Source organism: Priapulus caudatus, unplaced genomic scaffold, assembly GCF_000485595.1.
Source record: "Priapulus caudatus unplaced genomic scaffold, Priapulus_caudatus-5.0.1 Scaffold78, whole genome shotgun sequence".
Classification (NCBI taxonomy): domain Eukaryota; kingdom Metazoa; phylum Priapulida; class Priapulimorpha; order Priapulimorphida; family Priapulidae; genus Priapulus; species Priapulus caudatus.
Window position 1 is genome coordinate 587,395 of NW_014577139.1, and position 13,130 is coordinate 600,524.

At 41.2% G+C, this 13,130-nt stretch overlaps 1 protein-coding gene across 1 annotated transcript in view; it reads left to right on the forward strand.

The window, feature by feature from the left end:
- The first annotated feature begins 4,976 nt into the window (after positions 1 to 4,976).
- LOC106821581 (dynein intermediate chain 3, ciliary-like) overlaps positions 4,977 to 13,130 on the forward strand; it is a 14,871-nt gene continuing 6,717 nt past the window's right edge. Inside the window, 9 exon segments of the mRNA XM_014826451.1 lie at positions 4,977 to 5,021; positions 5,023 to 5,082; positions 5,084 to 5,163; positions 6,108 to 6,126; positions 6,872 to 7,033; positions 9,078 to 9,196; positions 11,235 to 11,275; positions 11,278 to 11,301; positions 11,304 to 11,375. Of these exon segments, the coding sequence (XP_014681937.1) occupies positions 4,977 to 5,021; positions 5,023 to 5,082; positions 5,084 to 5,163; positions 6,108 to 6,126; positions 6,872 to 7,033; positions 9,078 to 9,196; positions 11,235 to 11,275; positions 11,278 to 11,301; positions 11,304 to 11,375 (622 nt within the window).

Consider the following 13,130-nt stretch of genomic DNA (forward strand, 5'->3'; position numbering starts at 1 on the left):
GTCACCTCCCGTTAGCGCATGAAAAGCTAACAATCCCTTTCGAGTGTTGTTGTTTATTGCAATGGCATGAACTCTTATCATCCAAGGAGATTTTGAAGTTCCTGCCTTCATCCAAACTTCCTGCGACAACTTTGCCGAAAACACTGTTATCATCATTAACACATCGGTATCCCTGCAAACTACAATCGTTCGCTTATATCCGTGGTCTGCAGCATCGCACGCATGAAGAACAATTCGCGTGACAGCCTCCTCGTGGTTTGCTCAAAGTGTTGACACATCACGTTCCGAGGTACATGATATCGTTTTCGTTATTTCCGTAAACCCTCCACGCACAATTATCTCTTTACCGCCAAGTTCACTAGAGATGATCAATTCCTCTGACAAGAAACGAGCAAGATCGGCTTTGTTTTCAGCGAGAGTGATAAATGTCTTCGAGTTCTGAGGAGGTTTTGTGTGTTTACCTGTAATCAACCGCCTAATTTGTTTTGTCCCTGATCGTCGTCTTTCTCGTTCTCGTCTTTCTCGTTCTCGTCTTTCTCGTGTAGAATTCTCCTCGTATCGATCAAATATAAAATCTATTCTGTCTGAATTTCTACCGTGTGACTTCACACAGTTCACAAACACATCTGCTAAGTCACCAAACGTAACTACTGTTGTCGGTTTTCCAATGGATTGTACCACTGCCAAACCATCAATAATGGTACATGTTTTAACGATGTCACTGATAGGGAAATCTGGCTGGAATGCATCTTCCGACAGAATATTTATTAGTTGCGATTTGTCCGCTTTTCGGAGAGAGAGAGAGAGAGAGAGAGAGAACCAGAGAGGGAGTGTGTATGTGTCAGAGAGAGAGACAGGTGAGAGGAGACAGTGAAAGAGAGAGAGACAGAAGAGAAAGAGATGCCGGAGAGAAACAGGAGGGAGAGAGAGAGAGAAGAGAGAGACAGAGAGGAGAGAGAGGAGGCATGAGACAGGGCGCCGGAGAAGAGAAGAGATCGAGAGGGATGAGAGAAGAGAGGAGAGAAGAGACCACAGAGAGAGAGAAGGTTGTTGCGCGCGCTGTGTGTGTGTGTGTAGTGAGAGAGGAGACGGAACTTGAGAGGGGATGTGTATGAGGCTGAGAGAGAGAGGTGCCGCGCGCGTGTGTTGTGTGAGAGAGATAGAGAGAACGAGAGAGAGAGGTGCGCGCGGCGCGTGTGTGGTTGTGTGAGAGAAAAAGATGGTGTGCGCGTATGTATGTGTGACATTTGTGTGTGTTGTGAGAGAGATGAGAGAGAGAGATGTGATGGTGTTTGTTGTATGTGTGTGTGTGTGTGTGTGTTTGCGCGCGCCGCTGCGTGTGTGTTGTGATGTGTGTGGTGTGTGAGAGAGAGAGAGGTGTGCGTCGTTTATGTTGGCGTGCTTGCTTGACGAGAGAGAGAGAAACCAGACGGATCAGGCATGCTCAGCGAAAAGCACGTTGGCACCAATTGGCAATCTGCCGTTGCAGGCCAACGTTGTCAATTATGGCGTTGGGACAACGTTGGACAGCTGCGCAAAAGCGTGACCAAGTTGGCTGTCTGCGTTGAGCCAACTGTTCATATGAGTTGGCAGACGGTTGGCAACGCTGAGCAAAGCGTTGGGCAACGTATGTTCAATATTACGTTGGACCACGTTGGCACGCGCTGAGCAAAAGGTTTGGAATCAACGTTGGCTGTCTGACGTTGGCACGTTTTTCCCACGCCTGAGCAGATAAGACGTCTGGATCAACGTTGGCTGTCTGACGTTAAGGCCAACGTTGCACGCTGAGCAATAAGACGTTGGATCAAGGTCAAGAATCAAGATTGGCCTGTTGACGTTGGGCGCCAACGTGGCATGGCATATGACGTTGGCAAGTTGGATGAATGCTGTTGCCCAGTGGGCAACTATGGCACCTGAGCAAAAGACGTTGGGCATCAACGTTGGCTGGTGACGTTGCGGGCAACTTGGCAATATGACAGTTGGCGCAACGTCTAGCATGAGTGAAGACAGCCGGTGCCAAACGTTGAGCCCAAAGTCAGCATGTTATTGGTTACGTAAATGTTCCGCTAAAGTCCCACATGTTGCTACAAGGTCACATCAGGCAGGGACTATGGTACATGAAAATGGGTGGGTAAAGGACACCCCCCAAAATTATGCCTATACATATTTAAATTTTAGGATATTCAAACAAAATATATCAATTTCATTGGCGAGCCATCCTTGAATTCAAGATGGCCGCTATCTATGCTTTTCAAGTGTATCATACTGGGCTTCTCACTATCCGAAATGTTGATATAGACCCCAAAATTATGTCCTCTACACGTCTTGGGTCTAGATTATTCAGAATAACACAAATTGCACTGCGGAGCCGATATTGAATCCAATATGGCCGCCAGCCATGTTTCTCTAAGTGTGATAATTGGGTTTTCACTATCGAAATGTGGGCTATAAGCAACCAACATTATGTCTTTAGAGTCTGGGAGTCCAGATATTTCAGAAAATCAATTTTCGCTGGCGTCATTTTGGATTTCAAGATGGCCGCACAATACGCAAAAGTCGCTGGAAAATAACAGTGAAACTCCCAAGGTATTCTTAGAATAATATTTACGTTTCAGCCTAATACCCCGAAAAATTTAGCTCATGCCATTATTTTTGATATTCTGCCCCCCTGCTATTCAGAGGTTGTTTTACGAAATGATTATGATAGATTGTAGTATGGACCGAGCATGCGTGCGAAAATGTCGGCTGCCCACTGATAAATCTGCTATCACACGCTTCCCGGCCAGCGTTTTGAATTACTGTAAACAGACTCAGTCAATGCATTTCTTGGACTTCGGATTTCATTGGCATTTTTGAGTCAATGTAGTAACCAGCCAGTGATATTGGATAATATTACGCGTTTGGCTATAAGGTAATGTACTTATTAATACACAAGGTGCAGCTTACGTTAGCATTCGTCAACATTGAAAATAATGCTATATTCCTTTTAAATTTTTGTTCGTTTGATACTGATAGTGTGGTACACTTTGATAGGGTAAGTTTTTTCCAGGATGGCACCTTCTCTGACTGAAAGTTATGTCGCACTTAGTATGACATGGAACGCCCGGACTGCAGTTACTACTTGGTTATCTTATTTTTTGCTTGGATTGCATGGAGGCGAAGTTCTTAACAGTTTGATTTGTTACTTCGTCATGGTGGTCTTCTAATGTTTTGATAGTTTTTTTGACCATTGGATGAGTTGTCAGCATCCAAATTTCTTTCCCCCTTGTCAGGCGTTTCTACTTCTCTTAACAGTCAATTGTATGCTCAATCCTCTTAATGCAGTGTAGAATTTTGTCCTATGGAATAAATTGGAAATTCACTTTTGAGTAATCAAATAGCATCAAAGGTGATTCTATCTGCATTGATGAACCTAGATTAACGATCACGCATGGGTATTGTTTTGGATGAATCTAAAGTTGACCCTCAATCTTTTTCTCTTCTTCGATTGGGAAAAAAGGCTATTTACCCAGTTTATGAGGTGGGGTCTTCCTTGACTTCAATTATTTGCCCATATTTTGTGACAACTTTTCTCATTGCCTCTAAAGGATTGTTTGAGCCAATATTTAGTCTACTCTTCTGTTATGAGCCATTTTGACTTAGGCATGATATTGAACGTGTAACCCATGTCAACATTGCTGTTTTCCGGACATCGGTTTTTTTTTCTACCGCCGTACCCAGTTATGGCTTGACTAATAAATTTGAAAGTAAGTCTGATTAAGTATATATAGGTTGATCAGTATTCTAGATTTTCAGTACTTTGATTATAGGGTTCTCAGTTGTTGCTGTCTTCCATGTGGAATTTCTCCATGTATCTTTTGGCTTTTTAAAAAAAAAAAAAAAAAAATTATTTGCAAATCTGCAGCTTTTGTTCATGCCAATCCGCCCAGTGTTGATCATCGAATTTGATCCCTATGGTTTTACGTTTCGTTATAGTCTTGACTTTATGAACGAATGATCTACTATTTTGTAGGCATATATGAGGTTTAATCATCTAAGACTAATAATAACTAGAGTGTACAACGTGAAAACGGGCGAATAGGTGCTATTCACGAAATTTTTACTTTGCTGCGAGGCTAGAATAATTTATGTAGTATTGCCATAAGCAGAATTCTTTTGCTCTCTAAAACAGACGAACGCTTGTCAATACGATACTCCTAGGGCTGGATATGGCTATAACTCTCCTCCACTGTCACGCGCCTACTCTCCCGGTTTTCGGCACCTACGCTCTAGCATTTTGGTCATGGTTCCGTTCAGCGGCTAATGGAGCGCTGATAATTGATTGTCCTGATGCCCAATTGGTATTTACTACAATATGTAATGAGCTGCGTTTTGAAGAGCTTAATTTAGAAAAACATTGCCGGCTCCATCATGACGCGGCATTAGCCGTGCTAGGAAAGAGATAATGGGAGATAGGGCATAGGCGTGCCCCGAAAGTCACCTATGATAACGCGAAAAGCGGGGCTTATTCATAAAGTTTGACCGGAAAAACTCAACTTTTCACGAAGCATGCTTAGTGTGGGGTAGGGTGGCTGAATAACGCGGGATGCGAGGCGGCCGTGAGGCATGTGGGAGGGGAGGTTTAGGCCAATATCTCAGCTGCCGCGATATCGTGATTGACAGCGTGTTGGTCTTGTTTTAGAGAGCTAAGATTCTGCTTTATTGCTAATACCATAAAAGTTATTCTAGATCGCAGGCAAAGCTAGATATATGTTTGTCGTGAAATAGCACTATTTTTCCCAGTTTATTCCGTTTGTTACACTCATAGGTATTATTAGCTTTGTCATCTGTATATTGCCTATGTATAACCACAAGATTCTGTGTGGCTGCGCTTGTTATAATGATTTGTCTTGGCGAATTTACCGTAAATGACATATATATATTATATTTTCATGGAGGTTTTCTTTTAGCAGGCGAATTATTACATGAATTGAAGGATGGAGATAGTGTACGTTTATCCAAAGAAGCGGAGTGAGTTTGGCGGCGCAGTGTAACTTTTCTGACCAAGCTGCCCAGGCTATTGTTGAATTTCTACCGGACGAGAGAACTTAATGCAGAGTATGTGGAGAAGAATCCAATGGACAGGGGGATACAGTTGTGGTCGGGACATGTCATGAGCATGAGGTAATTTCAAGACAGTATATAATGACCTAAAAGCATATATGTCAATCAAGTCTTTTCCTATGATAATTTTGATCTGAAAACCTAATTGTGGATGTGATGGAAGCAGTTGATCATTGACACTTTCAAGTTACATGCACACTCAAACATGCACTCGATTCCAGTTTAGGAGATACATGTGCAGCAACTAAATTGTTATTATTAGCTAGTCTGACATAGTCAGATGCAGCTTGTAGAATCGCATGATCGTCCGTCCGTCCGTGCGAGCGCGCGTCGCGTCCGTGCGAGCGTCCGTCCGTCCGTCAACAGTTGGGCACAAATCTAAACGGCTCGACGTACGGTCACGATATTCGGGACGTGGGGGGTAATCCGAAAACGAGTTGGGATGTGAAGCTGGGGTCAAAAGTCAAAGGTCAAGAGGTGTAAAATAAGGGGGAACATTCACTCTTAACTTAAGGTATAGGGAGGAAATGCAGAATTGCGCACAAATCTAAACGGCTCACCTAGGCTCGTGATAGTCGGCTGTTATAGCATCATGTAGGAAAACCATACATGTGGCCGAAATTGGAGGTCACAGGTCAAAGGTCAATGGGCACAGGGCAGATTTTAGACATTTTCTGAGGACATGCTGTCTGACGAGACGATTGAAAAACTTTTTTGTTTCAGCGGTTGACGTATCATTTTTATGGTTTATTGAAAGGACCATGAAATGTCCCTCTGTGACATGTGAAGAGTAAGTGTCGGATAACCTTTTGACCCTCAAAGAGGAGGTTAAACATGGATTTGTTAACTGTTACTGTGTTAGAAAGAATTTGACTGCCTGGGTTTGCTAGTAGAATCTATATCCTGGATGTATGAGGCTACAATGTCACAGTAAATTTAAAAAGCTAAATTTGGTTAAAGAAGGTTTATGTCCTTAAATCGTTAATTTATATGGCATTCTGTAGTGTCAGTATGTACATTAGCGTATCCACATCCAGTGGCTACTGCCAGTGCATGTGTTGTGGTATGCTGTGGAGTTTTTGCCTTAATTGGCTACCAGTGGCAGCTCTCTATTGCGCGCTGCTAGGCTTGCGTAGGTAAATTGGATGAGTGCTTACTATTCTGTCTTGCAAGATAGTTGTTGCTACACGTATGATGGGAGCTTCCATCTTTAATCTGAAGACACTTAAACGTACGGCCATCTCGTGCAACTTTCATAACGATCCCAACGAACATCTTTTGAGAAGGTTCCTGATACCATCCTGTGCCATTCCACTGTTTCGGCGTGTATGTGAACACATTGGGAGCTAACAGGGTTTACTAGAATCCCAACAACCACAGAGTCACCGCAGTAGACGTTAGATGAGCGCTGTCGCTATGCGGCACTTGTTTATTATGCAACTGTTCGTTTGTTATTTGGGTCTACTCCCTAAACGAACCTACTATCTTATTGCCATATCCAGTAGAGTGTACTGAGTGTGACAACACAAGTACTAGAACAACAGAACAAAACAGAACAGCACAGAACAGGACAGGACAGGACAGGACAGGACAGGACATGATATAATGTGACATGATATAACAACTTAACGTAATTTAACGTAACGTAAGGTAACATAACTAGGCTACTGCACATATGCACTGCCTTTTCTTTTTCTTCCTAACTTTCTTTAAAAATATTTAATTAATGTACTGTACACATGTATTGTAACATCTGGACTCTCTTTAGGTTAACACAGAACGGTTTGAGACAGATGTTCATGGTGTCAACCACCTTGAGGGAGGCTGGCCAAAAGATATTAATCCTCTAGAGGTTGAACAAACAATTCGCTTCAGAAAAAAAGTGGAAAAAGATGATAACTACACAAGTTCAATACTCAACTTGGGCAGTGTAAGTTACCATTTGTGACCCGTGCTGGGATTTTTAGGCTCAGGGGTCAATTTCTGGATGTTGAGATTATTCCATAAACTGATTCCTTAGACTCTCAGCTTTCAAACAAGCCATAAAGTAACTTCTACACAAATAGAAACGAAGATATGATTTCCTGAATTCTCGTGAACCGATAAACTTAATTACGAGAAAATTGAGTTTAAAATAAAGTAAAAAAAGAATCCGGAATGAAGTCCCAAACCTCGCTGCCGCACTAAAGCACAGTACAGGCAGAACCGACTGAGATGACAAGTCAGTTTTTAGATCACCTTGACATTGGTCAAGCTGAGCTATTGCCATGGTCGTCTCGTCGTACGTTCGTCGTCCGTCCACGTCAACATTTCGCTTCGCGTCAACGATAACTCAGGAACGTTTGCCACATGTTTGAAATTGGTATAGTTGTTACTGCTATTGCCTCCATATTTAACGTCCTATTTTGAAGCACGGCACAGCAAATTTTTGGCAAAAATGGAATTGCCATTAGTCAGTCGTTCAAAGATGTTGCTCATTTTTGGTATGTGAATGAATAAGGGCTAGGGGTTTTGATATTTAAAAAAAAATTATGCAAATTAGGTAGGGTTTGGCAATTATATAGCATATTATATAGACACAAACAGTCTGTGGTGTCACACTCATCTGGTTCGTTTTACAAGATTTTCGTTGACAATATTTTAATGCAAAATTGGCATTTCCTCTCCACCCTGCCGATAAAACGTCTATATTAAAGTAAAGATTTACAAAACATGTCGGAACGCAGCATAACCTATTTATTTCAAACGCCATCGCTACAAAGCGGGTATAGCGCCATCTACGGTCACAAATTGTGATTCATTTTGGTTTATAAATTATTATTGCGATATACAGATGGCAATCGTTTCTATAATGTACGTCGATGGTTGCTCAATTAAAACTGGCTTGTTCTTACTCACTCATTTGTGTCCTTTTTTGTGGTGAGCTACAGTGTCATTGACACTTTCATGACATCTAAAGATGATTCTGACCTGTGCTTTTTTGATCAATTATATTTGAGATATTATAAATAACATATTTACGTTAAAAAACGAAATTCTGACTAAAAATATATTTTTATGGAAAATCCCAGCATGGGTCACATTTGCTATCTTAAAATAACCAAATATATCTGCTGAAATAATTAAAAAACACACAGCATGGTCTACGAATTTACTTTGACCATGTTAGATAGAATAATATCAATAACTGGTTACCATAGATATACTACCTAACTGGCAAATATTATCCAAATCAGATAATATTATTAAATCTATTGTAGATTGTGTTATTTCTTGCTCGAGTTGGCATAGTATTGAATTGCTTAAAATCGAAGTGAACATAGAAATTTGTGGAAGCCCCCAAAAGTCCTAAGGTTTTATCAGGGGTAGATGATGACAAATCATCATTTGTCATTATCCACCCCTGGTTTTATCTATAGTAGAGACTGCACACTTCCGCTTCAAAATTTGCCAAATTCCATTTCGGAGATTACTAAATTCCACTTCAATTCCGTTTCAGCAAATTTCTACATTTTAATTCAGAAATAATTAAAATTAAGAGAAAACACTGATGGATGCCTGTTTTTTTGTGTTTGTAATTTTTTTTGGATCTGTAATTTCTTTTGGAGAGTTAAAGTGATGAATGTAAGATAAGTTTTCATAATCATTTTGTGTGTGTTGGGAGTGATTTGAGCTGTTTTAAAGGTTATTTTTGTGTTTTGGGAGGTTATTTTTGGTTCCGGTATTTTTATTTTTACTGGTAATTCTGTTTCAGAGGGGGTGATTCCGTGATTTCCGTCCATTTTCCATTTTCATGGAAATGTACGTGCAGTCTCTACTATAGGTTTACTGTAACTCTTTATCATTAAAATTATATAAAGTGATAATTTTACACTCAGTCACCTTTCACTATTACTGCGATTGTTCTCTCATATTTCACAGAAGTGTCATTGTTTAGGCATCCGATAACAGGCGGCCCTTGTTCGTTTTTTCAGGTAATGGAGCATTGCATTAAGCAGAACAATGCCATTGACATTTATGAAGAGTACTTTGAAACTATTGATTCTGGAGATGTGGCAGAGGTACCTTATGCAAAAACGATCAACATCTTTAGGTAATTCTTTTGTATGTTAATGCTTTAACTTGAAGCTAACAATGAGCAATTTTATATTGTTAAAAGCTTGTGAAATGTGAGCACATATTTTCATATCATGCTATGTTTTTAGCTCATCTGACATAGTCAGATGCAGCTTGTAGAATCGCTTGATCGTCCGTCCGTCCGTCCGTCCGTCCGAGCGTCCGTCAACAGTTGGGCACAAATCTTAACCGCTCGACATACGGTCACAATATTCGGGACGTGGGGGTATTCCGAAAACGAGTTGGGATGTCGAAGCTGGGGTCAAAGGTCAAAGTCAAGAGGTGTAAAAGAAGGGGGAACATTCACTCCTTAACTTAAGGTATAGGGAGGAAATGCAGAATTGCGGCACAAATCTAAAACGGCTCGACCTAGGCTCGTGATATGCGTGTATAGCATCATGGTAGGAAAAGCCATCACTGCTCGAGAATTGGAGGTCACAGGTCAAAGGTCAATGAGCACAGGGCCAGATTTTATACATTTTCTGAGACATGGTGAGTTGAGCGATTGCGAAAACTTTTTGTTTCAGCGGTGACCTAGCATTTTTATGGCTTTATTGAAAGGACCATGAAATATGCTTTCCACTGACATGCGAAGAGTAAGTGTCGGATAACGCTTTTTGACCCTCAAGAGGAGGGTTTAAACATTATTGTTGACTGTTAACAAAGGACTGAACTGCTTTTGCTTATTATTAGAGCCCATACCTGTGTCAATGTTAGGCTACAGTTGCACAGTTTAATTGCAAAGGCAAATGTTGGTGTGAACAAGGTTTACGCTCCTTAATCATATGCATTTCTAAAGCAGTCTGTCTATAGCACCACTGCCCCGCCGGCCTGAAGGGTGAAATGATGAATCAGTGAATGCTCGCATGAGGCAAAAAACACAGGCAGCCCATGGCTGGCACGCTTCTAATCATAATTGTGCCTGGCCAACTGCAATGCACTCTGTTAACTCACAGCTGAGCAACTGCCTGAATATACTTACTTGGATTTTAGCCTGTACCTACTGTAGGACTTTCAGAACGAATGCCACTTTGATTATGATTACACTTGCACGCGCCATCTCGCGGCGCAAACTATAGCCCTAGTTATAAATTAGATTTTATTCTCATGTAACTTTGTTAAACGAATAAATAATAACTGTACGCATATAATATATAATCATTTACTTTTCATCTTGAATCTTAACATATATCATGTAGCTATGCCGTGCGTATCATTTACAGTTGTGGCGAACATAAGCTGTTACCATAGAAATATTAGAGACACTAATATATTATGATTTCTATGACTGTTACACTCAGGGGCCATAGGAAAAAGTATTATTGAGGGGCAGTAAAAGGCATCATCGCTGGGTTTTAATTTTTTTTATATAATTAAGAGAGAGAGAGAGAAAGTCTAAGATAAAGAGAGAGAGAGAGTAGTAAATTGAGACGGGACAGAAAACGGTGATACGGTGTGTATGCGAGCGGAAACGGGGTACAATTAGTCGTGCGAGATGGTGTGCAAGGGATGGAGGATGGAGGCAGGGGGAGGGAGGTCGAAGGCAGGGGAGGGAGATGGGAGGTAAGGGGTGGAAGTGAGAGGCAAGGGAGTGAAGTGGAGGCAGGAGGAGGGAGGAGGAGGGAGGTAGAGAGAAGGACCCCCCCCCCTCTAAATTATACTTGAGATCCATGCTCATATGTTGAAATCTTTATAGATAGATAAAATAGATAGCTGTGAATCTATACACAAATTCGAAGTGAAAGGCAAGTATCATTAATAAAATAAACCAAAATCGCATGGGGGGGAGATAGTGAGCGTGTCCTAACAATGATGTGTACGCAACTGCGTATCTGCATATCTGCGCCTAACAAATGTTCAACTACGCACGACTGAAATTGTACGTTCATAACCGTACAACAGATCCCAGATGAGCCCAGACGCTCTGCGGCTCTTGTTACCATAATTTGTCATTAGTTGAATTTTTCCATACCAAATATGCATGTATATATACACGAATGTTTTTGACATTACAGAGACCCAAATGAACATAAGAGGTCAGCCACACATCTTTCCTGGTTCCTGATGGTTCAAGGAAACTTGCTGTGCATACTCAAATCTTGAATTTGGGAAATTAAACAGTGAAATATGTCTAGAGTCCTATATTTGGGATATAGGTAAGTTTCTTATTTTTAGCTCAGCTGACGTAGTCAGATGCAGCTTGTAGAATCGCATGATTGTCCGTCCGTGCTCGTGCGTCATCCGTCTGAACAGTTGGCACAAATCTTAACCGGCTCGACGTACGGTTACGATATTTGGGACGGGGGGGGGAATCCGAAAACGAGTTGGAATGTCGAAGCTGGGTGTCAAAGGTCTAAAGGTTCAAGAGGTGTAAAAGAAGGGGAACATTCCTCCTTAACTTAAAGTATAGGGAGCGAAATGCAGAATTGCGGCACAAATCTAAACGGCTCACTAGGCTCGTGATAGTCGGTGTATAGCATCATGGTAGGAAAAGCCATCACTGTGCGAAATTGGAGGTCACAGGTCAATGGGGCACAGGGCAGATTTTAGACATTTTCTGAGACATGGTCTGACGGAGCGATTGAAAAACCTTTTTGTTTCAGCGGTGACCTACCATTTTTATGGCTTTATTGAAAGGACCAGAAATGTACTTTCCGCTGACATGCGAAGAGTAAGTGTCGGATAACCTTTTTGACCCTCAAGAGGAGGTTAAACATGGATTTGTTGACTGTTAACAAAGGACTGAACTGCGCTTGCTATTAGAGCTTCCTCCCCGCCTCTCCTCACCCTCCCTTCTCCTCACCCTCCCCCACCACCACCATTACGCTCGCGCTCGACGCATATCCATAATAACATGTTAATATAGCGAAGTCATTAAAGTTACACAGCTGTATCTTTATTACTGTACTAACAGTAGGATAGCAAAGCCTATATCAATGCATCATAGATTTTAGATCTGTATAAGTAGTATCCTAGATATATGTCTAAGCGCGAACGTGGTGGCAGGAGGGCGCACTTGATTTCGGTTGCCAGTGAGTTTATCAGAAAGAATACCTGGCTACAGTACACGTCAGTTGAGCGCGTGTCCCTCTGCGGCGACTTGTTTATAATGTTAAGGACTTAAGGGGGTCAAAATTGTGTTTAGAACTTTGTGGAATAGTAAAAAGTAGGAAATAGTAGTTTACCGAACGTACCCTGGTACTATCTAATTGCGACTACGCCTACTCCCTAACCCTAACCCTAACCCTAACCATAACCCTAACCATATCAGATAGTTACCAGGGTACGTTCCGGTATACCGGACCGTACCCAGGGTACGTTCCGGGCAGTACCCTGGGGACATAGACCCTATGAGCCATATTATATCGTGCAAGAAGATGAAAACCTTCTTTATTATGTGATTATTCATTTTTTTACAATAGAAATTTTATATTTTACAAATACCTATACCTTGAAATATGTGTGCTGCAAAGTCGGCACATGGTTGATTCCTTTCTACAAGTGCTATTGCTTTTAAAGAGAATCCAACAGACCAGAGCTGAGTCTAAAGCCTATGTCACCGCTCGTGTGTCTCGAGTATAACCCGAAGGATTCTCACATATTAATAGGTGGCTGCTACAATGGACAAGTTGGAAGCATTTATGGCCTGTAATGTTCTAGTTGTGATATTAATGGAAAGTGACTGTTACTGATGTAGTACAGATCTGTAAACATTTTAGCAGTTGCTTCCCATGTTGGCTAAAGTAAGACTCCATGATTTACAAAGTAAAGTCCATGATTTCTGTTATATTAAATTTAGTGTATTTAAAGCATTATGTTCTACTGTAGCCTAATCATTTACTTACAATTTACGACAATCAATCAACGTCTATGTAACACTTTACACGTAACATTAAAGATCCTGGTCTTTT